Below are 27,803 nucleotides of genomic sequence, written 5' to 3' on the forward strand. Positions count from 1 at the left end.
GAGGCCCACGAGCGCCCCCGCCCGGCGGCTGCCAGCAGGCCCTGCCCGAGCGGCCGGAGCAGCGGGCCCCGCGCGCCCCCGGCCCCGCGGCCTCGCCCCGGGTGGGCAAAGGGAGGCGGGGCGGCGAGGCCGGCTGCTGGCGGGGAGGGGACTGGGGACCCTCCACGAGGAGGGATCGGGACCGGGTGGGAGTGGCTCGTGAGGCCGGGATCAGCGGGACTGGGGGTACGAAGGTGGCTCCGCCTCTGGTTCGGGTCCGGGTCCGATCCAGGGGCCTCTCCAACTCCGTCCCGGCTGCGGCGCGGGCCGCCTGCCTCCGCGCGCCCCGCCCCTCTCCCCCGCCTCCGCTGGACGGGAAGTCCGGCTTTCAGAGACCACACTGGTCACCTGCATTGCGTTTGAGATTCGTTTATTTTGTAGGGCGGTGATTTTCTTGTTTTTATTATTATTTATTTTTTTAAATACATTTTATTGATTTTTTACAGAGTGAAAGGGAGAGGGATAGAGAGTTGGAAACATCGATGAGAGAGAAACATCGATCAGCTGCCTCCTGCACACTCCCCACTGGGGATGTGCCCGCAACCCAGGTACATGCCCTTGACCGGAATCGAACCCGGGACCCTTGGGTCCGCAGGCCGACGCTCCATCTACTGAGCCAAACCAGCTAGGGCAGGGGCAGTGATTTTCAACCGGGGTGCCGCGGCGCACTGGGGTGCTGCAAGAATTTCTTTGCCCCGGCCAGGGTTGCTCAGTGGATAGAGCATGGGCCTGCGAACTGAAGGGTCCCAGGTTCGGTTGTGGCCAAGGGCACATGCCTGTGTTGTAGGCTCGGTCCCCAGCAGGGGGCGTGCAGGAGGCAGCCCATCCATGATTCTCTCTCATCATTGATGTTTCTCTCTCTCTCTCTCTCTTTCTCTCTCTCTCTCTCTCCCTCTCCCTTCCTCTCTGAAATCAACAATAAAAAAATCTGAATTAAAAAATAATTGTTTGAAAGCATGCGGTGCCTGACTGGCCAGGGACACTGGCCTCTTGCTCTCGCATGTCAAATGCAAGTGGCCGCAGCCAACACAGGAGCCGTCCGTCCTGTGCGAGTCAGCCAGAATCACGCCCGTCTGCGTGAGGTGCCGCCGGTCCGGCGTGAGTGTGTGCGCCAGGAGGCGAAAACAGTCCGGAAACGCTGCTGCAGGGCCCTCCCCACGCATTCCTTTATTGCCTAATAACACCCATCGCACGGAACGGTGGCCGCGTCCCATCCACGCAGCTGCTGACAGGCATTTGCCTTGTTCCCACTTTGGGGACATTACGAATATGCTGCTATGAATATTCACGGACAGATCTCTGTATGAACTTGGGTTTTCATTTCTCTTGGATATACAGGGGGTCCCCAAAAATGTACACACACTGTGAGTGATCATTCATTCCAACGGGGTGAATCTGAGAAGGAGCATCGTTCAGTGTCTCTCCAGGTGCTTACTGCTGTGTCGCTGTGTCGCGTGGGGACCCCACGGCCCTGCCTGTGTCGCCGTGTCGCGTGGGGACACCACGGCGTCCTCTGGGGACCGGGACGGGCGCCTGGGCCTCACCCTGCACCACCACCACCTTGTTCTCAGCCACAGGAAGGCAGACGATGTTCGAAGCCCTGGACAGCCATGCTGGTTCCCGTGGCCCCGCTCCGGCCTCCACACCACTCACCTGTGTGAGCCACCAGGTCCCGTTATCTCCCAGGCCGACAGGCCACTGCACCCCGAAGCCGGAGGAACCCCCGGTCCTGGCTGCAGGGAGACCAGGCACTCAGGGCCACGCAGCCTGGCCTTGTGCCTCGGCAACCCCCCAGCCCCCCCAGGCCAGTGCCTGCACAGGACCTGTCTGACCAGGGGCGTCCCTGTGCCCCGATGTATCTTCTATTCCTCCTTGTTGGGGGTCCAGCCAGACACAGGCACCCCTCACAGAGGCCATAGGCCACGGGGGACGCAGCACAATCAGCTCCCCGGGCATCGGTGGCGAGGTGCTGCCCACCCCACTTTGCAGATGGGAATTTGAAGCCTGGAGACAGGGAGAGGCCTAGCCAGCATCCTGGCCGGTCCAGTCGGGGCAGTGCTGGGCTGGGGGCGTGGCACCCAGAGCCGGAGGGGCCCCCACAGATCAGGCTGGGTCTGCAGACCTGAGGAAGGCTGTGGCCTCGGCAGACAAGCCCCAGGCACCGGCCTTTGCTGCAGCTTTGGGTCTGCGGGCCCAGGCCCTCCCAGGCCCAGTGGGCACAGAGCCACTCCCGCCATAGCGAGGGTCCGGAAGGGCTTCCAGGGGTCTCGCCCGAGCGGGGTCCCGGGGCCCCTGCGTGTTCCTGCCTGTGCCCCTGCCGGCTGGGCGGGTCCGAGGAGCCCTGTGAGCTGCCCGCACCACCCCCCCCACCCCCCCACCCCCGGCCCCATGGCAGGGCAGCTGCACACGGGCCTCCCCTGGCCTGGCCGGGTGCCCCAGGGACCGCACTCACCCCAAGCGGCTGTGGCCTCCAAGGAAGCGGGAGGCAGCTGAGCTGAGCGCACGCCGTTTCCTCCTGCCAGAGTCGCTGGGACCTTGCTGTCCGCGGAGCCCGCCCGGGAGGCAGCCCTTCGCAGGCAGAGCCAGTAATGAATGAAAATGGCTAATGATGGACCATCTGTCCCGCCCGCGCTCCGGGCCCTCCTTACGCACTCCTCTCCTCTGCTGCCCCCCACAGATGGCGGTGGCAGCGTGGGGCCCATGGGAAGCCAGGGGGAGCATGTTCAGGGGAGCAGCACAGGGTGCACCCCAGGGCTCACACAGGGTCAGGCTGAGCCAGACCCACGGACAAGGGGCCTCCGTCTGTCCTCCACCCGGGAAGGTGGCACCAAGAGGGAGGCAGCGAGGCGGGCCTGGCTCCGCTGCGCCCCGTGCAGCCCTGGCGCCAGACTCCGAGCTGCACTTCCACACACCCCCTCCCCGCCCCCCACGAGGGCCAGGTGGGCGGCCTGCGTGCGTGCGGGCCGAAAGCTCAGGGCCAGGGCCGGGGTCCCACAGCCTGCACTCCACTCCAGAGCGAGGACTGGGCCTCACACACGGGCCGCTGTCCATGGAGCCCAGAGTCAGGGACACCTGACCCCAGGCCTCTCTGGTGACCGTCCCCAGGAACCTGCCTCTGGCCTGGCCCGCCCTCAGGGAACCCAAGCCTCCAGCTGTGTCCCCAGCACGCAGGGGCACCCGGAGAATGGAGAGCGGAACCAGAGAGGGCGGTCAGCCTGGCCGGACCCTCTGGGGACAGAGGGCCGTGGAGGTAGGAAGGGACACGGAGACTCGGGTTGTGGATTCAGAGTGGAGTCGGAGCCTCGCCCTCCTGAGCCCAGGCCGGGTCCTTCCATCCCAGGGGGGGCTCCCAGGACCAGGGGCTCCCTGTGCAGCTGGTGGTCACTGGATGGAGGCAGGGCCCCTGGAGGTCAGAGTCACTGGAGAGAAGAGGGGAGCTCTGGGGGTGCCCAAGGGGAGGGGATGGAGAGGCGGTGCATGATTATCGCCGTGAATATTCATGTGAGACATGAATATTCATAGACGCTCTCCCACCACTGCTGTGGCAGAAGCAGCTCCTCCACCCCTCTGCCAGCCAGCCGCTGGCTGGGGCAAGAGGCCTGGCTTGGGAGCCCCTCCACCAGCACACCCAGTGGGGTCCCTCTCCAAAAATGGCCGGGGAGAGGGGTCCAGAGAGTGGCCGGCTGGGGGCGGGAGGGCCTGTGGCTGCCCCTGCATGGCGGGCTCTGGCTGCCTGGCTAGCTGCCCGGGAAGAGCAGTCTGGCAAGCAGCCACAGGGATGGGGGGTGGGGGTAGGGGGGGCTGCTGCTGCTGCTGCTACTGGAAACAGGATCCCCTGGGGCTGATGGGAAGGGATCATGTCCTGCCAAGGGAGGAGGGAGCCCAGAGAAGGAAATCTAAGAAGGCTCAGAGAGGGTCAGCAACTTGCCCAAGGTCACACAGCAAGCCCAAGGGGCAGCCGAGGGCTGCTTCCTGCTGGTGTGTGAGTGCGGAGGGGGCTCCATGGGCAGAAGGGTGACAGCTGAGGCGGCTCCTGCCCTGGGACAAGCGTGTAGCTATTCCTGGCACAGAGCAGTGTTTGTGAGTGAACGAATGAATGACGCACAGCCCTACGTTCAAAGATAGAGAACTGAGCCCATTCAGTGTGACTCGGGGGTGGAGCATCGACCGATAAACCAGGAGGTCAGGGTTCGATTCCCGGTCGGGGCACATGCCTGGGTTGCAGGCTCAATCCAGTGTGGGGCGTGCAGGAGGCAGCTGATCAATGGTTCTCTCTCATCACTGATGTTCTGTCTCTCTCCCTCCCCTTCCTCTCTAAAATCAATAAAAATAGATTAAAAAAAAAAAAGATGGGAGAACTGAGTCTCGGAGACGAAGGGTGCTGCTGGGGGAAGGGGGAGCCTGATTTGCTGGGTGCCGTCTGCCTAAGACCAGGGATCTAGTGCCCGGAGGAGCCTGGCAGAGTCCACAGCCTGTGCCTGCGGGCAGCCCTGCCCCCCAGCCCCTGCGAAAGGTGAGCTGGTGACACTCCCCTGGCAGGGCTGGGTGATGTGGGACAGGGCCCGGGGGGGGGGGTGCAGGGGGGGCGAGCAAGGAAGGCCTGGCACACACACCCCGTCTGTGTGGGCGAGGAAGCAGACGGGGGACCGCAGTGAGCAGAAATCAAATGAGGAGGCTGACAGTTAGCGGAGAAGCAAAATAATCATAAATGATGGTTTTTATTAAAAAATATCACCTGGAAAATGTATGCTCATTTCAGATGCCCAAAAAGAGCCCAAAATGCAATCAGGGGGAATAGAGGGGTGGGGAGTGGGAAATTAAAGTCACGGCGTAGCCCGGGAAAGCAGCTCTCCGCCGGGGCCTACGGTGCGGGGGCCGGGGGGTGGGGGTGTCACTGTTGTGTGAAGTGATAAACATTATTCTGCAACCAAAATAGCAAACAGATAATCCATCACGGAGCAGTGACGGATGCTCCTGAGAACAGGCCGGCCGGGGCCTGGGTACCAGGGGGTGGGCGGAGGCCCCTCGGAGGCAGGCGGGTGGCCCGGCCGCAGGCCGCTGCCCGGCTAAGTTGCCTGGCTGTGCCTGGCAGTCCCTGGGCACGGACTCCAGAGGTTGAGAGGAGGGAGACAGGCCCAGAGTGGGCAAGGCCCAGCCCAAGTCACACAGCACCCCGTGTCCCTCGGGAAGGGGTTGGGGGAAGGACCGGAGACCCCCCCAGAGCTGTGCCCTCGCAGAGCAGGCTTGCAGAGGGGAGCAAAGCCTCCTTCCCCTGAAGACCCCAAGAATCCCAACTAAGAACCCCGAACTGCCCCCAGGCCCCGCCACGGCCACCCACCTGCCCCTCTTCAGGTCCTTTGACCCGATAAACCGCAGACCAGACCTGGAGGGTGGGGAAGCAGGAAGCCGGCCCGCGGCCTGGCCAGGAGGGCTTCCCTCACCTTCATCAGAGGCGGCTGCCGCCCCCAGCAGCTCCCTCCCTGGCTCCCTTGCCGTCCCCACTGCCAGCCCCCACCCCAGGCCAGGCGACCCCGCCCCAGCTCCTGGCCCCTGATGTGACACCAGCCTGCTCCCTGCACCTCCCCAGGGCCGATTAAGATGTCTGGAGCTGATTAGACTCTGACACTGATGAAGCCCAGAGGTAATTAGCAACGGAAAAAAGTTTTGATTAGTCCTCAGCATAATTCTCTCCAATTATTCAAAGTTCATGCCCGCAGGGGGTGGACGAGCTCCAGGAATATTTATTTATATCCGAGTCCCTCATCCACTTCGTGAATCTAGTTAATCACCCGACTGGTAACGGGTCTGGCAGCACCGAGTGGCCTGACGCTGAGGGCTGGAAAGGAGCCTGGGGCCCCCCACAGACACATCTCGGGGCTCGCCCGGAGCCTGCGGGGTTTGTGGTCACCTTAGTCCCCATGAGAGCAGGGTCTGTAGGTAAGAAAAGTCAGAGAGCCCAGCGGAGTGGCTCAGGGGCTGAGCATCGACCGATGAGCCAGGAGGTTCCTGGTCAGGGCACAGGCCTGGGTTGTGGGCTTGATCCCCAGTGCGGGGCAGGCAGGAGGCAGCCAATCAGTGATTCTCTCTCATCATTGATATTTCTATCTCTCCCTCTCCCTTCCTCTCTGAAATCCATAAAAATATATTTTGAAAAAAGAAAAGAAAAATTAAAATAAAAGTCAGAGAGAGGAGCAGGGCTGTGCCCCAGGTCAGCCACAGTGGCTCCCAGCCCCGGGGCCCGTCCAGGGCCTGACCTCTGGCTCTTGGCCACTGACCCACCTGGCCCCGCCCTGTTTGCCCAGGTGCCCAGGGTGGGAGCCACTCCTGGCCCCTCTACAGCACAAAGGCACCTGCGGACCCACCACGGGGCCTGGGCCAGGCGGGGCACCTCCCCCAGGGTCAGGAGACGGGGCCTGCTCTGCCCTTGACACTCAGGGCTGCTGCGAACATCCCGCACACACCTGTGCGAGGGGCGAGTCTTGCTGGGGCGTCGGGAGCCGGCGGGGGGCGCCTGGGGCAGGTGTGGGTCTGACTCTGAGGGGCCTCTGGAGCCGCAGCAGCCGCGCGTCTCGCCGGCATCGCTGGGGTCTGTGTGCGCCCGTCCAGGTGGGCCTCGCAGGCGGGAGGTGTCTGGTTCTCACCTGCGTCTCCTGATGGGGAGGGGCTCACCCGCCGTCTTCCTCGGGAGCTGCCTGTGCCCTCGGCCTCTGCAAGGACGGTGGTCAGATCCTGGCCCGAGCGTCCACCCCAGTGGCCGAGGGCCTCTCCCCGCTCGAGGACCAGTGCCGCCGGGTGGGCGCAGGGCCGGTCTGGCCGTGGGGCCCGGCCCAGAGGGCACGTGCGGTGAAGCACATCTTTTTCACAAAACCCTGGGGTGACTTGCTGCACAGCAACAGCTCACACACAAGCCATTTGCTTCCTGAACCGAAAGTAACAGTGGCCACAGCCCAGGAGCCAGGCTGGGTGGGGCTCCTCCCCTGGGGCGTCCCCACGAGGCGGGGAGAACGCACAGGTCCCCCAAAGTGAGCCCAGACTCACCGAGTCCCAGCAGCCGCCTCCACAAGGCGGGGCCGGGGGGTGCTCCCCAGGCCAGTGACCGTCCCCCTCTCAGGCAGAAACCCCCTTGTTCAGAGCCTGCCCTTGGGGGAGCCCTGCACGTCCAGAGGCCGCCTCTGCGTGAGCTGCAGGCGTCGCCCGGGGGTCAATGGGTTTCTTTGCTCTTCGTGTGTCTGCCTCCCCCCAAGGCCACGGGCAGGGCCAGAGCAGAGAGCGCTGTGGCTAAGAGAACCCCTCCATCCTCAGCTCCGTGCTGCGAGGAGTCGCCACCCACCTGGGCCTCGGGGAGGGGGGCCCGGCTGCCCTGGAGAGCAGGGGGTGAGCGGGAGAGAAGGGGGTCCACTGCCTCCACCCCGCATGCCCACCCCTCTTCCCTCCACCCGAAGGCCACCCCCTGGACCTGAGCCCCGGGCCCCGGGCCACTGCACTCAGCCCAGCCAGGGCGCCCTTGGCAAGCCAGGTGAGGGGGCGCCAGGTGAGTGGGAGGGGCACCAGGTGAGTGGGGGGGTGCCAGGTGAGTGGGAGGGGTGCCAGGTGAGTGGGAGGGGTTCCAGGTGAGTGGGGGGGGTGCCAGGTGAGTGGGGGGGGTGCCAGGTGAGTGGGAGGGGTTCCAGGTGAGTGGGGGGGGGTGCCAGGTGAGTGGGAGGGGCGCCAGGTGAGTGGGGGGGGTGCCAGGTGAGTGGGAGGGGTGCCAGGTGAGGGGGGGGTGCCAGGTGAGTGGGAGGGGTTCCAGGTGAGTGGGGGGGTGCCAGGTGAGTGGGGGGGGTGCCAGGTGAGTGGGAGGGGTGCCAGGTGAGTGGGAGGGGTTCCAGGTGAGTGGGGGGGGTGCCAGGTGAGTGGGGGGAGGTGCCAGGTGAGTGGGAGGGGTTCCAGGTGAGTGGGGGGGTGCCAGGTGAGTGGGGGGGGCACCAGGTGAGTGGGAGGGGTTCCAGGTGAGTGGGGGGGTGCCAGGTGAGTGGGGGGGGGTGCCAGGTGAGTGGGAGGGGCGCCAGGTGAGTGGGAGGGGTGCCAGGTGAGTGGGGGGGGGGTAAGCAGGGCTCCAGGTTTGAGACGTCGGCTTGGGGGCTTCAGGCTCCATGGCCTGGGCCAGGCCCTGGGGTAAGATAAGCCTGAGCTTCAACCTATGAACCAGGAGGTCACGGTTCAGTTCCCGGTCAGGGCACGTGCCCAGGTGTGGACTCGATCCCCAGTGTGGGGCGTGCAGGAGGCAGCCGATGATGATTCGCCCTCATCACTGATGCCTCTCTCCCTCTCTCCCTCTCCCTTCCTCTCTCTGAAATCACTAAAAAATATATTTTTTTAAATAAAGAATGAAGCTGGACCCCTACCTCACACCAAATACAAAATTAACTCAAAATAAATTTTAAAAAAAACTAAAAACAATACCTAAAACTATAAAGCCCTTAGAAGAAGCAGAGGCCAATCTTCCGGACGCTGGATTTAGCCACGGCTTCTTAGACAGACACCAAAACGCCACGACACCAAAACGCCACGACAAAAGCAAACATGGACACACTGGGCTTCATCGAGTTTTAAAGCTTTCGTGCATCGAAGGACGCCACCAAGAAAGCGGAAGACGCCGGAACCGGAGGAGAAACCTGAAAACCCGTTACCTGTGAGGGTCTGGGAGAGAACGCTCCCACCTCGAGGCCAGAAGCACACGCCCGGTGCCCGATGCCAGGGGCCTGTGGGCACTCACTCCTCCGAGGACACGACGCCGCTGTGGCCCGAGAGGAGACCCAGTGTTAGTCCAGGAGCCACACCTGGGTGAGCGGCGTTCACGCCCCCGCTCCGCTCCCCCATTCACGCCCCCACTCCGCTTCCCACACCCCCCAATCCGCTCCCCCCCATCCGCTCCCCCCACCCCCGCTCCGCTCCCCCATTCACGCCCCCACTCCGCTCCCCCCACCCCCGCTCCGCTCCCCCCATTCACGCCCCCGCTCTGCTCCCCCCACCCCCACTCCGCTCCCCCCACCCCCAATCCGCTCCCCCACCCCCCAATCCGCTCCCCCCATTCACACCCCCAATCCGCTCCCCCATTCACGCCCCCACTCCACTCCCCCCACCCCCCGCTCCGCTCCCCGCCCCCATTCGTGCCTGCACCCCTCAGCAAAGAGGAAGGGAGAGCAAGGGGGCGGAATGGCCAGGGGTGGGAGGGAGCCGTTGGGGGGTGGGAGGGAGTCTGGGGGGACAGACTCTGCCGTGCAGGGACTTTTCCTCTCAGGGAACTGGACCGCGGGGTCGAGTAGGAGCCCAGCGTCCCTGGCCTGTTTCTGTCCTAAAAAAGCTAGAAATACAATTTTTAAATTTTTTTAAAATTAGTTTCAGAGAGGAAGGGAGAGGGAGAGAGAGAAACAGCAACGATGAGAACCATCGACCGGCTGCCTCCCGCACGCCCCACACGGGGATCGAGCCCCCAACCGGGCCGGGCCCTGACCGGAATCGCACCTCCACCTCCTGGTTCATAGGTCAAGGCTCAACCACTGAGCCGCACTGGCCGAGCTAAAAGTATGATTTTCATGTAAAACGTTTCCATTTTAAATCTCGGCAGTCGATCTTAGTTTTTCTAAAAACATCGTGCTCCTTAGTGAGGCCCAGGCCTGGGTGCCGGGGGGCCTCTGGTGAAGGGGGTGAGGCAGCGCCCTGGGTCAGCCCCCCCCCACCCCACCCCCGTGCCTCCCCCTCCTCACCAGCCCCTCCAGGTCAGGAGATGCCTGATGCCCAGGCTCAGGAGCCAGAGGTCAGCCTTGGAGGTCAGTGCTAATCCCCGCCTGACAGGGCCAGGCCACAGGCAGGAGGAGCCCAAGCTGAGAGCCAGCACCGGCCTCTCCCCTCTCCCCACCCACGGCGTCAGCGCCCTGAGACCCTGTGGTCCCAGATCCTATTATCCCCGTCTGTCAGCCCCCACCCCCCAGGCCAAAGCTCCTGGGCTCCAGATCCAATGCCAGGTCCAGGGGAGCAGGTGGGGAGACGGGCCACCCGGGACCCCCTTCCTGGGCCCACGGCCAGACCCCAGCTCACAGCCCGCCACAGCCCCGCGTGACTCGGGCCTCTCCTCTCCCGGCTTGGAGGGGGCGGTCCACTCGGTGACCTGGCCCAGCTCCGGGGAGAACGTCCGGACCCAGGAGGGCGCCTGCGGCCGGGGGGCGGGGTGTGAGGACGGGGTGATGGATGGACCCCGCAGCTCCGCTGAGGGTTGGCCTTGAGGCGGGAACGGGCCTCCCTCCCTTCTCCCTACAAAGCTGGGGCTCAGTCCTTGAATGCGTGTGGGGGTGGGGGGCGGGGGGCACTGGGCTCTGTGCCAAAGGTCCTACGTGCCCCCCCCCCCCACACAAGGCCCAGGGCTCGCTCTGCGCCACGTGGAGGCTGGGACACTTGCTGCCACCACCTGCTGGCAGGAGGGACCCGGTGCTGCCCGGCCACGGACGGGGCTGCCCCGACCCCCACACCTCATTCACGGGTGGGGGAGCCTGTGGGAGGCTGGGGGAGGGCAGGCCCTCCAGGTGACAGGGACAGGCAGGCTGTGTGGGGCCTCCTGGCTCAGGGCCTGTGCCCCCCCCCACCCCCCAGCCAGACCCTGGGACAGGCTCTGTGTGCAAAGTGGACTCACCAGGGTTTGGGGGCTGGACACAGAGGAAGACGGGAAGGGGAGTCTCAGTGTCGTCACCTTCCGTCTGGGCGGTGGCACGCGGGTACCAGGCATGTCGTGGCTGCGCTTCTCAGCGGCCTGAGCGCGGCCGACTTGTCCAGGCCACTGCCAGCCCTAGGCACCCGCTCCTCGGCCCTTCCCCTTCCGTCTCTGCCCAGGGCGGGCCTCCTGGCTCCACACACCAGCCACATTTCCAGGGAGTGGGGTTCGGGCCTGAGGAGTTGGGGGACACAGCTCGGCCCATAGCAGCCGACCGCCCCCCTTGGCTCAGGGTGCGCCCCCCACCGTCCTCTCCCCGGGATTTGTAGCCGGAGCTTGAGGGAGACAAGCCTTTCCCGTCTGGTGGCAGATGGGGGTGGAGGAGAAGAGGGGTGTCTAAGGCTCTGGGCCTCGTCCCCCAGTCGCCCCCCCAGGGGAAGAGGCTGCCCTGGAGGTGCTGGGTGTGCTGAGCCCAGCCAGCGGGGTGGCCCGAGCCTCCCTTTTATGTGCAAACCCCCGGAATCCTGCCTCCGCACATTCCAGCCAGACCTCTGTCGTTTGCAAACAGTAGAGGAGCCTGTGGGGCAGCCAGGCAGCCGCTGTGGCGGAGGCGGGAGGGGTGCCCTCTCCACGTGGGCCCAGCTCCGTGGCTGGAGATGGCGAGGGGCACAGAGGGGCACACAGCTGCCTCGGGGCGGGGCAAGGACCAGCTCCGGACTCCCTCAGCCTCGAGGGCCTGCGCTTCCCCCAGGACATGAAGGGTAGACCAGGTGGCCGGGGCGGCTGGGAGGGAAGGGTGACGTTGGAACTGTCTGCTGTCACCCCCAGGGGCAAGGACACTCTCGTCACGACCGCACTGACCAGTCAGGCAACGGAGCCCTGGGCACGGCTGGCTGTGGTGCGAGTCCGGTGCCCGTGCCCTGGCCACCCAGCAAGGCCCCTGCAGCTCGTCCGCCGCTCGGCCACACGCCTATTGGGTTCCTGACGGTCGGGACGAGGTCCTGCTCAGCCTGCTTTCCCTGGAGCTGCCGGAGGTTGTGCGGCGACAGCCACGGGCCGGCAACGTGCCACATTCTGCTCCTCAGGCACCACTCTGCCACCGCCGTCCCCCCAGAGCCAGCACCCCAATAGACGCTCGCAGCTCCCCGCTCCCACAGCACCTTCCCTGTAACCAGGACAGGCCTGGCTTTGTCACCTCCGCACAGTCAGGGCGGGGCCCCAGCAGCTGAGGCCAGGCAGGGAGCCCCCCGCTGCTGGTGGTATTCAAGCAGATAGGGCAGCTCTGCTCAGGGGCCTCGTCCGTCTGGGGGAGCAGGGCCTCGTGCTCTCGGGCTCTGAGTGCCGCGGCCGAGGGGCTCCGGGGAGCGAGCGTGCGCTTCTGCCTGAAAACGAACCCTCGCCTCTCATCCTCCCTGCGCGTCCTCCCGCCGCAGCTGCGAGGAATCACATTTGCACCTTCTCTCCGCCAGTGGAGTGCAAATCCGCCTCGTGATCCCAAGCAGAACGGCCGCTTCTCCCCGACGGGGAACCGCCACGCCTGCCAAGTTCACGAGCGAGTCGGCTCTGCAGGGGGGAGGGGGGCGGGCGTCCAGCTGCTGCTCACGAGGGCGGCTGCTCCTCGTCCTCTCAAGGCCGCTGGCCGGTCACGGCGCCTTCCAGGCTGTGGCCTCCTCGTCCGGTAGCGATAGCCCGTCTGCGGTTGGCCGGCCTCCCGGGACTGGCGGTGGGGCCTGAGGGACATCTGGGTGCACTGAGCATCCACAGGGGCACGCGCAGCAGGAGCCTGCCCGCCCCCCTCGCCCTGTGTCCTGTTAGGAGGGGCAGGGCTGCGAGCTCAGCCTCCCACATACTCCCGGGTCCCACCCCACAGGATGCTGCATGGGCGAGGTCGCTGGCTCCTCCCCTCCCCACCTCCCTGCTGTCCCCTCCCCGGGTCCAGGTGCCCTTCGCTGCCCAGTCCATCAGGTTCCCCCGGCCCCACACTCAGCGAGATTCGGGCCACCACTGCCGGGCCCTGAGGTGCTACCCAGGCCCAAAGCGGGTGGAGAAACTCCCTTCTCACTCAGACCCTGGTCGCCCCACTTTGTCGCTGGCTCTGAGCTCCACGGAGCAGCTCAGACCTCCCAGCTCTGATCCGGGCGAGGCCCTCCCTCCTCCCGGCCCCAAGGCCTCAGGGCTCAGGGCTCAGCCCTGGGGCAGGACGTCAGGGGATCATTCTTGATGCCTCAGGACCTCAGGCTGTGACCCGAGGGTGGGGGGAGCGTAGGGGAGCATGGGGGCGGCTGATGCTCCGTGTGGCCCACGGGTCAGCGCACAGCATCCGCTCAGAGGCCTGCTTCCGGAGCCTCGGTTTCCTCACCTGTAAAGAGGGCTCACAGGGGCCAACTCAGATCTTGTAAATGAGACACTGTCCAGAGCGTAGCTCCACCCCTGGGACCTGCTGAGTGCCCGGCACAGGACGTGAGGTGGGCAGGTTGGGGTGGGGAAGGCCTTTGGAGGGGCGACCGGTAAGCCTGGGGCGGGCCTGTGTCCCGCGCTCTCAGCCAGCTCCGTGTGGGTGGAGGGAGGGTGCCCCCAGCCGGTGCCCCTGTGGGCTGGGGGCAGGTGAGGTCAGGGGGCTGTCCTGGGGCCCCTTCCCCAGCCCCTCCCTCCGCTCCCCCCCCTCCTTCCTCCTGAAGTGAGAGGCAGGAGGACGAGACAGCTGAGAAGCCCGGAGAGCTGCGGGCAAGCGTGGATTCCAGAACACCAGGTGCAACTTCACCTGCAAGTGAGCCGTCCTGGCGATGAGGGGAGCTGTGCGGGGAGGCCCGGGCCGGCGGGCTGGGCTGACGCCTGAGGAAGAGGCGGCCTCAGAGGGGCGGGAGGCTGGGGAGGGGTGACATGTGGATGAGGCGCCCCAGGCGGCCCATTGCCTCACGCCCTTGGGGGCCAGAGAAGGACCCCAGCCACGTGCGCACCTGCAGGAGGGCCGGTGTGGGGAGAGGGGCGGAGGGAGGGTCCCCCAGGCAGGGCCGGCCCCTGGCGAAGCCGCTCGGATGAAGCCCTCCTGTCCCTCCAAAGGCACTTAGCAAATCCGGGCGCAAATAAATAACCGAGTCCAATTGAATTAACCTTCAGCGATCAGCACAGCTAAACAAATTACCCGCGGCCCAACGAGATTACGCGGCCGGCGCAGACGCTGCTCCCAGGGCCCATGGGTTTAACGAGTTTAAGCCCGATGCCCGCTCTTCCCTCCGGTTCCGGCACTCCGCTCCCGTGCGCCTCGGGGGCCGCGGCCCTGGGGATGCCGAGGGCGCCAGACACACGTGGGGCGAACCGGGGGGCAGGGGCACAGCCGCGGGCGCGCAGGGTGCAGGGTGCGGGCGGCCGGGCCAGACAAGGAGGCAGCCGGTGCTGGTGGCAGACACGTGCCCTCCCCGTGACCCCCACGCCCAGAGGCACCACCTCACACCCACCTGCCTGAGACCTGTGACCCAGGAGGGGCCTGCTGGGCAAGGTTGGGTCCGCCCTGCGCCACGCGGGGGCCATCGGGGGTGGAGGCCCTTCCGCGGGCGCTAGTGACGGGTCGGAGTAAACGGAGCTGTGCCTCCGGGGACGCAGGGAGGGGCCGGGCCAAGGACGAGGGGGAAGGACAGCCCCTCCCGGGGCGGCGGGCGGCGAGGAGTCAGGAGGCCTGGTTCCGTCCACGCCGGCTCAGCCGGGCCTGCTCCACCGGAGCACTCGGTGGCCTCCGCCGCCCCCCAGCGGGGTTGTCTGGCAGCACAGCTGCCGCCCGCCCGCCCGCCCTCCCGCCTGCCCGCCTGCCCTCCCGCCTGCCCGCCTGCCGGCCCGCCCTCCCGCCTGCCCGCCTGCCGGCCCGCGCGCCGGCCCGCCCGCCTGCCCACCTGCCCGCGCGCCGGCCCTGGGACCAGGACCGCCCTGCAGCTCCCGGCACAGCCCTCCTCCCGGCCCCCAGGCCGAGACCCACCTCGCGCCCGCCTGGCCGGGGGGGCCTCCACGGGGCAAGTCCCTGCTGCAAGGCCCTCTCCTGCCCTCCTGCCTCTTCCTTCTGATCGTAAACGTAAAGGGTGCCACTGGCTACAGCAAAGTACAAGCCGCGCGTCGACGTGGAAAAACGAAACACAAGTCCACTAACCCCCCATGGCTCTGGGACAGCGTCCGCCCGGCTCACAGACGGCCCCGGGGCCTGCGTTTCCAGGACGCGGCCGACCTCTGCCTAGGAGGTTTTCCTAGGAGGTTTCTCTCTCTCTCTCTCTCTCTCTCTCTCTCTCTCTCTCTCTCACACACACACACACACCCTGCAGCCCTTGCCTGTCCAGTCTGTGGCAGGAGGGTTCTCCCATTCTCTCCTGGGACCCGAAGCTGTTTGCTCGTCGTCATGTCTGGGGGAGGCGGGCCCAGACCAGCACCCAGCAGGGGGCGCTCACTGAGTGGGTGACCAAGCAGGTGTCTCCCATTTCAGACGCGGCCACGACGGCCCGGCTGGGGGAGGAGCTGTCCCAGGCGGTTGGCTGGTGAGAGCCAGAGCCGGGCAGGGCCTGGTTGCTCCCTCCCCTCCCCATCCCACCCCCCTTGCTTTGCCCACGTGAATGCCCCCTGGCCAGCAGCCCTGGGTCTGTCCCCTCCTCGTAGGAGACAAGAGGGTGCATGTGGGCCCCGGGTGGTCTGGTCCTTCGCTGTGGGCTCCACAGCCCTGGGTGGGGTGGCTTCCTTCCAGGGGAAGCAAGAATTTAAAAAGTTGAAAGAAAGGCTTTCAGGAATTGTACGTGGATTGACGTTTCCTTTATTAAAGAACTGAGCAGCCCTGGCTGGTGTGGCTCAGTGGATAGAGCGTCAGCCTGCAGACTGAAGGGTCCCAGGTTGGGTGCCGGTCAAGGGCACAGGCCGGGTTGTGGGCTTGACCCCCAGTGGGGGGCGTGCAGGAGGCAGCCGATCCATGATTCTCTCTCTCCCTTCCTCTCTGAAATCAATAAAAATTTATTAAAAATAAAGAGCTGAGCCAACGGCAGGAGGTGTGAGTGTCACGCAGCAGACATTCCCAACGGGGCAGGGCCTCGCTCTGGGGTGCGCGTGGGTGGGGGGGCGGGCAGAGGAAGAGTGACAGCCCAGCGCCCGGGTTTGGACCCGGATGGAGCTGGGAGCAGGGTTTTTGTTGTTTACTGTGTGATGTTAATTAACATCCTCCTGTGACACACGCCCTGGTGCAGGCGCTTGGTCCGCCCACGGGGGTCCAGCCGGCCGGGCAGGCCCACACCCGGCGGGACACCACCCGGGGGACAGGACGCCTCCTGGGCGGGCCGCTCCCCTTTGGATGAACTGCTCCCCGGGTCCCTGGAAACTGGGCTCGGTTTTAACGGTTTTGTTAATTTCCCTTGGGGAACATTTGCATTTCAGAGACCCAGGGTCTGTTTTATATTAAAATACATGTGCTTTTCAGTTGGCTGCCTTTAATTCTTTTTCTCTAAGAAAACCTCAGTGGCAGTTACATTCTTACATCCCCCCCCACCCCCACCCCCCGCCACATAGACGATCTTCCTGGGGAAAATTCCTGGCTCGCTGGCTCCCTTCCCGATACCTGGGCGCCGAGGCAGCTGCGGCGACGGAGCCTTCAGACCCTGTGCTGTCCCTGTGACCAGAGGCTCTGCCGGGGGCACAGCCAGTCAACGGGCAGCGGCCCAGGAGGGCGGCGACCAGGCTGGGCAAGCCACACGGACGTCCCTCCTCCCCAGCAGAGCTGCCCCCGGAGATGGGGGGCACACAGCAGGGAGAGTGGCCTCAGCCCCCGCCCCACCTGCCGCCTCTGCTTCCCGCGCTCGGGTACACATTTATTTCCTGATACAGGGGACCCCGCTTCTACCATCACCTTTCTCCAGGGACGGGCGGTGGTATGGACCCCGGGGCCTGAACGGGCGGCGGAGGCTGCTCTGACACTTACAGACCAGCTGAGGGGACCCGGGACCCAGGCCGCCTGGTAAGGGCCACCCCCAGTCCCGGTGCCCCTGCAGAGGGCCTGCGTGCAGAGACCTTAGGGGGGGACGCTATTAAATGGGCATCGAGCCCGCGGGGAGGCCCCCTTGCCACCGTGATGTCAGCGAACCTCCCGGCTACTCAGCAGGCAGGAACCAGTCCCTCCAAAGGTGAGACGCTCCGACACGTCGACGAACCCCAAAAACATGATGCTGAGGCCGCCGGCGAGGCTCAGGGGTTGAACGTCATCCTGAGCTCCGGGCTCCGGGTCACTGGTTTGATTCCCATCACAGCACGCGCCTGGTGGCGGGCTCGACCCCCAACAGGGGGCGTGCAGGGGGCAGCAGGTCAATGTTTCTCTCTCCCCCCCTCACCCTTCCTCTCCCTGAAATCAATAAAAACCTATTTCAAAAGGAAAGCATGACGCTGAGCTAAAGAAGCCGGACACAGGCCACGCACGAAGGCCACGGCGTGCGCTCAGGCCTGGCCCGCCCCCTGCGCGGCATTTGGAACTCGTGCCTTCTCCGCGGGCGCCAGGAGTCGCTTTGGAGGGAGCAGCCTTCACTGGACTAGACTCGGGCTGTGCAGGAGCTAAGTCAGCAGAACGGGAGTAAACATACTGGGGTGCCGGGGCTCCCCAGGGGAGAGGTGCCGTGGGCTGGGGGGCGGGATGCGCCCTGACGGAAAGGCCTCTGAGCGTGGGGTGCGAGGGGTGTTGTGTGAACCCGCGAGGAAGAGTCTCAGGCCCAAACTGCTGTGGGGTCAGCACATGACTCCCCACCCTGCCTGGAACATCAGGAGAAAGGGAGGTTGGACAGAGTGTGTGTGTGGGGGGGCGTCTGGGGGGTCCCTCCCCCCCTTTACCTGGGCCTGTGTGACCAGTAATTAAGGGTAAAGTTCTGAAAGCCCCACGGGGAGACAGCTCTCACCACCAGCAGAATCAGTGCCCGCAGCTCGGGCACCGCTGCTTTCGGCCCGTCAGGGACACAGGGAGCTGGCAGATGCCACGGGAAGGCCCCCCCGCCCCCCTGCCCCCCAGATGTCCTCCCTCCTGCACCACGAACCATGCCTAGGAAGCGGCCGGAGAGTGACGGGGGCAGCAGAGGCACAAGAGGACTGGTGCGCGGGCGGCACGGGGGTCCGGACGAGCTACAGCCCCCAAACACCGACCCTGCGAGCTGGGGAGGGCGGGGGAGGGCGGGGGAGGGCGGGGGAGGGCGGGGGGGGGCGGGGGAGGGCCACTCGCTGGACTTCGGGCTCCTGCTCAGGGCGCCGCGTGCACCCATCAGATCCCCTTTCACCGCCTCGTCCTGGACGGAGACAGCTCAGCCGGGCGGCCCGCGCCCCGGCCGAACGCCTGCTGCACGGGGGGCTGAAGAGCATAAAAACTGTAAGAAAGAGGGCGGGAAAGGCCGGAAGCCCGGTCAGCCCTGGGCAGCGCCGCCAGCTCCTCGGCGGGGCTGTGACTGAGTCACTAATGAAGCACTTACCCCGCCTGGCCCGCGCTGGCCGCAGGGTGTGGGCTGTCCTCTGCCCGGGTGTGCAAGGCCACCCAGGTGGGGGGGGGGGCGCCCACAGACCCCGCCCGCTGGAGGGGCCACACCCCACGAGGCTCCCCGACTCGACCTCCACGAGGCCTGCACTTCCGGGCGTCGGTGTTGTTTCTGCATTTTCCAGTTTCAGCAAGAAGCCCCGGCCTCCATACCTGCCCACCCTCCCCGGGGAGGGGGTCCGGGTCACCCGGGCCTGAACCCCTCTGGCTGGTCTGGCGAGAACCCCCTCACCCTGGTGTTTCCTCTGAGTAACCGGTCCGCCGCCCCCGTGGCCCGGGCGGCTGGGGCTGAGCGGTGTGCGCTGAGGCCCGGGCAGCATCCCGCACACCGACGGGGCTCGAGGGGGCGACTGGCCCGAGTCCCAGCCGCGCAGCTCCCGCCCCGGGGCTCCGGCTGCAGGCAGGGCTGGCCGCTGCCACAGCTGTCCGTCCCCGGTCCTCGTGCGTCCAGGCGAACACACCTTAGAAACAGCAGCACAGACGCCCCCCTGGCCCCGAAGGCCCGGCACCGGGGTCACTGGCGCCCAGCCGGGCGTTTCCCGGGAGCCGGAACCCAGCTGTTCACCCCCAGCTACTCACAGGCCGGAAGGCTAGGCCAGGGGACCGGAAGCCCTGCAGATTGCACTTCCGGCAGGTCCGTGGGGCGGGGCCTAGGGGGCAGATCCGCGTCGCCCTGCGTCACTTCCGGGCGCGGTGAGCGAGGTGAGTCCCAGTGGTCGGCCTGCGGGGTCTGCGCCCGGCCTGGCCGGTCGCCTCCCCAAACGCAGGAACTAAACCTCCGGCGGCGGCGGTGGCAGCGCCGAAGGCCGCCCGCTGGGTGGGCCGCCCGGGGTGCGGAGCGGCGGCAGCCGTGGAGGTGCGGCTCGGGGAGCGAATGCGGCCCCTCGCCCGCCTTTAGAGGCCGGGGCGCGGGCGGGCGGACAGCCTCTCGCCGGCCGGTCGGTGCGGACGTGTGCGCCAGTCCCGATCCGGGAGGCCCGGGGCGGCCCGCGTGGCGACCCTGCATCCGGTCCTGCTGCCCCGGAGCCCGAGGCGGCGCTGACGCGGGTCGACTTGCTCTTTTCCTCCCTTTCTCCAAGCTCCCTCCGTTCCTGCTTTTTCTTTAACAGGCACGTGTTTATTTTGTTTCTAAATCTCTGTTGCTGAGAGCTTTACGGATGTGCCTTCTTGCTGCCCCATCGCCCCGCCCCCAGCACCCCGCAGTCGGTTCCCGTAGGTAGGACCCTTGGCTGACCTCTTCCGCCCCGTGCCCCTCCCGTGTGCGGGGTGGAGCCGCTGTGTCGCCCGGAGCTGGCAGGGTGGCCGGTGCAGCAGGTGCCCCGCAGGGCCCAGTGGCTCAGCCTCCCGGTCCCCTGAGCTGGGCTCTCTGGCGCCCCCTGTGGGCTGTGTGCACAGGCTTGTAGCTGAGCCTTGGCTGCTGCGGGCGTCCAGGGAGGATTGACCACCAGGCCCGCTGGCTGCGAGGACCGGCTGTGGCCACAGCGGGAGAGCTGCTGTGCAGGAGGCACCCCGTGGAGCAGGCCTTGCTCCGGTGGGGCTCTGTGCTCCCTGAGTCTCCCCGCGAGTGTGGGGCTCACGGTGTGTGGAGCTGTCACCTGCTGTGGTCGGAAGCTGTGCCCTGGGCGCAAGGTGAGCCACTGGCCGGGGCCACCTGGCCGGAGCTACGGAGAGAGCTTCAGACCTTGGACGGGCTTGGGGGTGCCCGGGTGAGGCCCCGCCGTGAAGCAAGGCAGGCCGGCGCTAGAGCCGGGGTCTGGGCCTTCTAGCGATAGGCCTGGGGCACGCTGTCGCCCGCCGCAGCTCGTCTGAGAGGTTTTAGCGAAGGCTGAAGCCGGAGCCAGGACAGGCCGTTCACATGGAAAAGTGCAGCAAACAGCTTGGGCGGGGCCTCAGGGAATCGCAGGGGGGGCGAGCGGGTGGGCCCGGCCGGGGAGACAGATACGGGTGCCAGTCACCCTGCGGCAGGGGAGGTCCCAGCGCAGGAACAGTGACCCCTGTGAGCACCCCAGGAGGAAGCCGCCCCTGAAGTCCTGCCCAATACCAGACAATCCAGCCCCCCACACACACACGGTTTGTGTCTGGGTCCCCAAAGCCGCCCGGTGCTGGGAGTGGGAATGAGATAGTGCACCGGCCTCTCGAATGGAATGCCTGGGTCTGCAGCAGCCTCCATGTCACGGAGCTCCAGTCCCCGCTGGGTCCTACAGCCCGTAGTTACAGGGACTTCTCTTCCAGCCGTGGAGCCCAGCTGGGGGCCGGTGAGGGGCCGGGACCCCTTGCTCCTTACGGGCGGCCTCTGCAGCCAAGACATCCCTTCCGACTGGAAACACGGCTCACGAGGGGGTGGGACCCGCCCCTTCCACGCCTCCACCCCCACCACTGTCAGCGCCTCTCCTCTCCTCTCCTCTCCTCTCCTCTCCTCTCCTCTCCTCTCCTCTCCTCTGGTTGTGGGGCTCCCATTCCGCCAGCGTTCAGGCGGTTCTGATGAGGTGGTTCTGGGCTTTGGTTGTAATTTTGATGTGGTCGTGGGAGGCGGCGAGTACCTGCGTTTACCGGCGTTTACCTGCGCCACCATCTCGGCCCTCCCCTTCCTGTCTCATGTCAGCCAAGGCGCCATCGCAGGGTCTCAGCCATGGAGGGCAAGCCCTTGGTGACGTCCAAACAGAAGACGGAAGTGGTGTGTGGGGTCCCCACCCAGGTGGTCTGCACGGCCTTCAGCACCCACATCCTGGTGGTGGTGACCCAGTTCGGGAAGATGGGGACCCTGGTCGCCCTGGAGCCCAGCGCTGTGACCAGTGACATCAGCAAGCCCGCGCTCACTACCAAAGTTCTTCTCGGGCAGGACGAGGTAACGGGTGGGAGGACTCCGTGGGGAGGTGACGGAGTGTCGGGGGGCAGCAGCCCCACCTGGGCGACAGCGTTTTCTGGGTCTTCGTGGTGTGAGGTGTATGCCTGGGGTGGGTGCTTTTCCCAGCCCTCAGCATCTTACCCAGCAGGCAAGCAGCACCCCCCTCCAAGTGTGACCCTGGGGTGAGACGGTGCGGTGGCCGCCGTGCTCCGTCCCGGGAAGATGCTCCCCTGGGCAGAGCCCGGCCACAGACCTGTCCTTCGGGAGCCTCCCGGGTTAGAGAGCAGACAGACAGGAGCCGGAGCACCAAGGAGGCAGCGGCAGTGACGCCTTCTGGGGGGCGGGCGGGGGGGGGGGGGCGGGGGGTGCCTGGCGTGTTCTGAGCCCCTGAGCTCGGAGTCGCTGTCACAGCGAATGCCGGGAGTGCTGATCTCCTGGGGGCGTGGGAAGCCAGTCTGGGCTCTGGGGGACACTTCAGGCATAAAAGCCACATGTGACGTGCTTTTCTCCCCTTCCCTTCACCAGCCTCTCATCCACGTCTTCGCAAAGAACCTGGTGACCTTTGTGTCTCAAGAAGCCGGAAACAGAGCCGTCCTCCTGGCCATGGCCATGAAGGACCGGAGCATGGAGGGGCTGCGGGCCTTGAAGGAGGTGATTCAGACCTGCCAGGTGTGGTGACCTGGACTTGCAGCCGCACCTGTGGCTCCACAGAGCCAGGAGGAAGGCGGGGACTCGCTGGGAGCCCCTCCTGCGCCCTGGAAGCCGGGGAGAGGAGCGTGTCCCCCCAGACTCCTGCTTGGCCCTGACCCTACCTTGGAGGGAGTGAGCGCGGGAGTGCTGGGAGTCGGGACGGTCTCACCAGGGCCCAGTGGGTTTGAGAATTGAAAGGAGTCCTGGCCCTCAGTGTGTGGTCCCGGCCAGTGGAGGGAATTGCTTTTGTATTAAAACAAGTGCAGAATCCAAGCTGCCCCACCCGCCCTCCTGACAGCTGTGGACTCCAGCCTCGGCACAGTGGGCCTGCGGTGGGAGGAGCTTGAGTGGCTGACGCAGGGGCTTGGTTCCCACGGTGAGGGGCCGGGAGCTGTGTCTCCCCTCATCTTGCTTCTCCTGTGGCTCCTCTGAGTGAGGGGGGCTGACGGGGCGCTGAGCTCCATTCCATTCTTCCCGTCTCGCTGTGTGTGGTCACCTCGATGGGCCAGGGCACAGGCATGGGACCAGCCGGGGGGGGGGGGCTGACAGGGCAGGCCAGGTGGGGACCGTCCAGGGGAGGGAGTTTCCCGCAAAGGGAGGAGGTGGGAAGGGCTCGGCAAGGCTGCAAGGGCCTCGCCAGGAACAGGCCACGCCCCTCTCAGGTGGGACACTGCTCGGTGGCAGTGAGGACCCGGGCTCTGGAAAGGTGGTGAGGAGTGGAAGGCTCTGAGCCCGGGGAAGTGGGAGAGAGGACTTTATTTTTTTTTCTTTTAATATATTTTTACTGATTTCAGAGAGGAAAGGAGAGGGAGAGAGAAAGAGAAACTTCAGTGATGAGAGAGAATCATGGATCAGCTGCCTCCTGCACACCCCCTACTGGGGATCGAGCCTGCAACCCAGGCGTGTGCCCTTGACCAGAATTGAACCTGGAACTTTTCAGTCCACAGGCCCACGCTCCATCCACTGAGCCACACCAACCAGGGTGAGAAGTGAGGCCGTTGTGATGAGCATGCTCCCCAGCAGGACCCTGAGCACCCAGGGCAGAGGCGGGCTGGCGGGCGCCTGAGTGTCCGGACAGGGACAGCGTCTCCACAGGCCGTGTCTCCCGTGAGCCCACAGGAGCCCGAGGGTGGGCTGCACAGGACGGGAGGCCCCTCACCGCTGGGGAGAGGTGGCGGGCCCGGGCCGGGCAGGACGGCACAGGATAGAGGACCGTGGCACTGGAGGGAGAGGGAAGAGGGGGAGAAATCAGAAGAAAGTCTCTAAGAGAAAAACCCAGAAACGAGCCCTCGAGCAGGTGCCGCAGGCCCATAGGGGCACCGGCACCCAGGCCCTGAACTCGTGGGTTTCCTGTTGATCTTCATCCCCACACCGTCCAGGACCCTGAGGATCTTTGCACCCACTTCACAGATGGGGAGCACCTCCCTGCTGCTGGGCCCACACCCCCAGCCTCAGCCTCCTCCTGGTAATGAGCTCATCCCCCCCCCTCCCCCCACTTTCCCGCAGGTGGGCACTCCTTCAACCAGTGGGAGGGGCTGTCCCAAGACACCCTCAGGCTCCCCGGCAGAACACTCGGACCTGTGAAGTGGGGGGGGGGAACTGCCACCCTCTGGGGGTGACAGGCACTGTCCCACTTCACCCTATGAAGTGGCCTCAGACCCTCACCCACACAGGCCAGAGGAGCGGCCACCCAAAGCCACACCTGGTCAGTGATCCAGACACCGCCCACACTGAGATGTTGGGGTCTACGGCCAACGTGTGCGCCCCCACAGGACGGTGGGTGGGGGAGGACTGGTCTTGGAGTGGGTGGGGCCTGGGGAGGGTGTGGCCCAGGTGCACCTGGCCAGGGAGGGCTGGCCAGCCCTGGAGAGTTGTCTGGGTCAGAACAGGCCAGAGCTTCCCCAGGGGCCACCTTGCTGCTGTGAGGACAGCAGAGGGCAGGGCCTCCAGGTGGGCCCAGCACCCTCACACCTCAGGGTGGAGCCCTGCCCCAGTGGCCAGGGAGCCCCAAAGGAAGTGAGCTGGGGCGGGGGCGGGGGGGGGGTGCATTCACATTTGTGCATGTGTGTGTGTGTGCACACGGGAGGGTTGTGGTGTCCAGGCTGAGCCCCAGGCAGCCCGATGGGGTGGGGGCTCCTGGAGGAAAACTCCCACATTTGCAATTCTGAGGGTCACACCGCCTCACCCCAGAGGCCGTGTCCCTGAAGGAGCCAGGGTGCCCGCTGGTAACCAGAGCGTCCAAGGCCCCAGAGGCACCCAGGGCTGCAGCAGACTCACCTGAGGGGCAGATACAAGCGGCCCAGGGCACGCAGGTTCTCCCTGGAGGCCAAGCAACGGGCCTGGGAGGGACGCGGGCCGGCCTGGGAGGGACGCGGGCCGGCAGGGGCAGGACAGGAAGGACAGGAGGCGGGAACAAGGTCAGGGGTCGATGGGCTTGCTGGGCTGGTCAGTCCCTTGGCCTGGAAATGGAGAGGAGCCCACCCACGATGTGCCCGGCTGGCAGGACACCAGGCGGAACGAGCCAGCTGGGCTTGAGTCCTCCGGCGGCGGCAGCTGACCAGCTTTTTTTCGTTTTTGTGTTTTTATTGATTGTAGAGCAGGAGTGGGGGACATCCGGCCCACAGGCCACATAAGGCCCAGAAATTGTCTGCTCTGGCCCTGCCAAGGATTAGGGGTGAGTTAGTTAAATGTTTGGCCTAAGTGAGCACATGGGTGAGGGTTAAACTGGAGCGGTCCGTGAGGAAGGAGCCCCTGGAAGCTGAAGAGGCAGGAAGGACCCTCCCTGGAGCCCCCCAGGGGAGCACAGCCCCAGACGCCCTGATTTCAGATTCTGGCCCCAGAGCGGGGAGAGCACGTGTTCCTGTGGGTTTAGGCCAGTTTATTGTCATGGGAGCAGCAACCCCAGGAAATAGACGCCCTTGTTGGGGCTTTGACCGGGTTCTAGGCACAGCTGAGCCCTGTGCCCCGGCAGGGGGACCCCCTAGACCTCTCACTGCAGGGCTCACAGGGAGACCACCCCTGTGTCTGTGCCTCCGCCCTGCCTCCCGCTCCCCCAGGCTCTTTGGCAGCGACGGTGCAGTGGGTGCACCGGGCAGGCTGCTCAGTGGGAAGCGCAGGCCATGGCTCAGGGACAAGAAAAATGATTGACTAAATATAACGGGCTAATTGTTAAGTTGGTAATTGTGTATGGCCTGCAAATGATGTTATAAATATCAAAATGGGCCGGCTGGCGTGGCTCAGTGGTGGAGCGTCGACCTATGAACCAGGAGGTCATGGTTGGATTCCTGGTCAGGGCTCATGCCTGGTTGTGGGCTCCATCCCCAGTGTGGGGCGTGCAGGAGGCAGCCGATCCATGATTCTCATCATTGATGTTTCTCTCCCTCTCCCTGAAATCAATAAAAAATATTTTTAAAAAATTTATATATATATATATATAAAATCTCCAAATGGAAAGGAGAGGGAGAGGAACATGGATGAGAGAGAGCCATGGATCGGCTGCCTCCTGCATGCCCCACGCTGGGGAGCAAGCCCACAACCCGGGCCTGTGCGCTGACTGCATCCAAGGGGACCTCCAGCTGTAGGGTCGACGCCACCACTGAGCAACACCAGCCGGCCGTGACCACCTTCGAGAGGAGTAGGTGACAGGAGCCCCCTGAGCCCCTGCTCTGACAGGCTGACCTGCTGCACCTGGGGGTTCCCATCGCCTGTGGTTTGCCCAAGGTCACATCACAGGCACTGAGTTGTGGGTCAGGGTCCCCCCACGAGTCCGACCCCGGGCTCTGGGTCCAGTGCCCTGGCCCAGGTGAGGAGTGCGAGTCCTGACCACTAAGAGGCGATCCTTCCCTGCTCACCCACCGCCCGAGGGACCCCAGAGGGAGTGCTGGGAGGACCCAGGTCCCCCGCCCCCTTGAAGCCCAGAGGGAGGGAGGAGTGGCTTGGGGTCCCCAGGCTGGCGGGCGGCCAGGCCGGGCTGTCTGTCCTCCAGGCTTTCCCTGTGCTGCAGGGAGTGCTGCGAGGCCAGGGGCCCGGGGTCCAGCCACTGCCCCTCCCCTCTCTGTCCCCGTTCCCCCGGGTATGGGGCGTGACGGAGGCCTGAGCACTGAGCCCCTGGCCGACATTGAGTCCTGGTCCAGTCGCCCCGGCCCCACGCCCTGGTGGTGGTAGCTGAGCCGATGGCCTTTGCGTGGCCGGGACAAACGCTCAGCGACGCGTCCTGCCCCTGCCTGGCGCCAGCAGGGGAGGGCCCAGGGGAGAGCAAAGCACCCCGGCGTGCGGGCCTGGGGAGGCAGGGTGTCGGGTCATCGCCCACGAGCCACCATGGCCTCCGCCTTGTCTCTGCCGGCTCAGGGGGCAGCTCAGCCATGGAAGGGGCTGGGGCAGGGGAAGGGGGGCCTGTCCCTCGTGGGAGAGGAGCTGTCCCCGACGGCCCGCTGGTCTGGAAGGAGGTGCAGGGCCAGCGTCGAGGGCCGTGGCAGTAGGTCACTGGGGGAAAGGCAGGTAGGTGTTGGGACGAGGGCACTCCGGTCTGGGACTGGCTGGCAGCTTCTCGCGCCCCCCAGGCCCCGGGACCTGCCAGGGCCTGGCCACCTGCTCAGAGTAAACAGTGGTCAGAGGCCCCCGCTGCCCGGATCTGGGCCGGCAGGTCTGTCCTGTGACAGGCTTGGTCCGAGTCCAGCCCCAGACAGGAAAGTCAGGCCCAGCCGGCCCGGCCACCTCCCGAGTGGGTGTGGTCCATGACACCAGCTGCCCAGGGCCAAGGTCTCGCCCGGCCAGAGAGCCCCAGGGTGCAGAGCAGCCGGCCGCCTCCCAGCCTCCTGGACATCGGCTCAGCTAACACTGTCATGGTGTGGGGCTGGCCCCTCGATGTCATTGTGCGCGGGCTTGGCACAGCCGGGCCCCTCCCCCTCTCCAAGGAGGGTTGCCACCTTCCCCTGAGCTCAGGGCACAGCAAGGGGGCGTGTCCCAGGCCCCCAGTGATGGCAGAGACCTGCATGCTCCACCCCAGGGAGGGGCAGATGGCCCCAGACTCACCTCAACAATGAGAAAGCGGAGGCCCAGAGCAGCACGGGCTGTGAGGTGGCTGAGCAGAGCCCCAGGTTTATGAAAGGCACACAAGGCCCATGCTGGCAGGAAGGGCCAAGCCAAAGCCAAAGCTGCCCCGTGAGGCAAAGCCATTGCCCAAGGTGTGCAAGAGGCTCTGGAGTGGGGAAGCTTCAGAGCAGGGCTCTCTGGAGGCCTTCCTGGAGGAGGTGGCTAAACAAGAATGTGCCAGGGAGGACAGGTGCGAGAACAGCCCAGAGGACACTGGGTCTGACCTCCACCATCAGGGGTGGCCTGGAGCGGAAGAACCTACCCAGGAACCAGGGTCCCTCAGGAACCATAAACCAGCTGAGTCTGATGTCAAAATCCCCTCACCCCCCCCCAAAAAAAAAAATAAAAATAGTTTTTAAAAATCCCCTCGCCCTCTAAAACAAAATAAATAAAAATAAAGTTTTTTAAAATCCCCTTGCCCCCTAAAAAAATAAAAATAGTTTTTAAAAATCCCCTCACCCCCTAAAACAAAATAATAAATAAAAATAGATTTTAAAAATCCGCTTGCCTCCTCTCGTCGCCGGCAGAGCCATGGGACAGGAGACCTCCAGGGCTCCGCTCACCTTCCTGCACAGTGCAAGCTGCCCGCGGCCTGGCTCAGGGGCTGAGTGTTGGCCTGTGAACCCGGAGGTCACGGTTTGATTCCTGGTCAGGGCACACGTCTGGGCTGTGGGCTGGATCCCCAGTGTGGGAAGTGCAGGAGGCAGCTGATCCGTGATTCTCTCTCATCGTTGATGTTTCTCTCTCCCTCTCCCTTCCTCTCGGAAATCAATAAAAATATATTTTTTAAGAGGGAGGGAGGGAGGGAGGGAGGAGAGCGCAGAGCGAAGCCGGCACCCTGGGAGCCATCCGAGGGGTCCTGCTGACCCAGCTGGGAGTCCCGGCATCGAACCACAGTGGCCCCTGCTGTGTGCTCCCTGGTCCCAGCGTCCGCC

General features: G+C 65.3%; 1 protein-coding gene and 1 long non-coding RNA gene across 7 annotated transcripts; one reads left to right on the forward strand and one right to left on the reverse strand.

Annotated features, from left to right (window-relative positions):
• Positions 1–4,730: 4,730 nt before the first annotated feature.
• LOC308520499 lies at positions 4,731–8,790 on the reverse strand. The gene is made up of 3 exons (XR_013996095.1): positions 8,709–8,790; positions 6,501–6,746; positions 4,731–4,960 (listed from the first exon to the last, which is right to left on the reverse strand). It is a non-coding gene; the product is annotated as an uncharacterized lncRNA (long non-coding RNA).
• Positions 8,791–18,902: 10,112 nt separating this feature from the next.
• On the forward strand, positions 18,903–22,062 carry PSMG3 (proteasome assembly chaperone 3). Of its 6 annotated transcripts, XM_081092048.1 has the most exons (5): positions 18,923–18,944; positions 19,352–19,458; positions 19,638–19,871; positions 20,845–21,087; positions 21,613–22,062. In XM_081092048.1, the coding sequence occupies exons 4-5, from the start codon at positions 20,872–20,874 to the stop codon at positions 21,763–21,765; spliced, it is 369 nt and encodes a 122-aa protein (XP_080948174.1). In that variant the 5' UTR covers positions 18,923–18,944; positions 19,352–19,458; positions 19,638–19,871; positions 20,845–20,871; the 3' UTR covers positions 21,766–22,062. The 6 variants fall into 6 exon arrangements, with proteins under 6 accessions (XP_080948175.1, XP_080948174.1, XP_080948172.1 ...); XM_081092046.1 differs by having other exon boundaries at positions 18,929–18,944; positions 19,352–19,871; XM_081092047.1 differs by having other exon boundaries at positions 18,938–19,458.
• The last annotated feature ends 5,741 nt before the right edge of the window (positions 22,063–27,803 follow it).

The sequence above is a fragment of the Myotis nattereri genome (assembly GCF_964212035.1).
Source record: "Myotis nattereri genome assembly, chromosome: 5".
Classification (NCBI taxonomy): domain Eukaryota; kingdom Metazoa; phylum Chordata; class Mammalia; order Chiroptera; family Vespertilionidae; genus Myotis; species Myotis nattereri.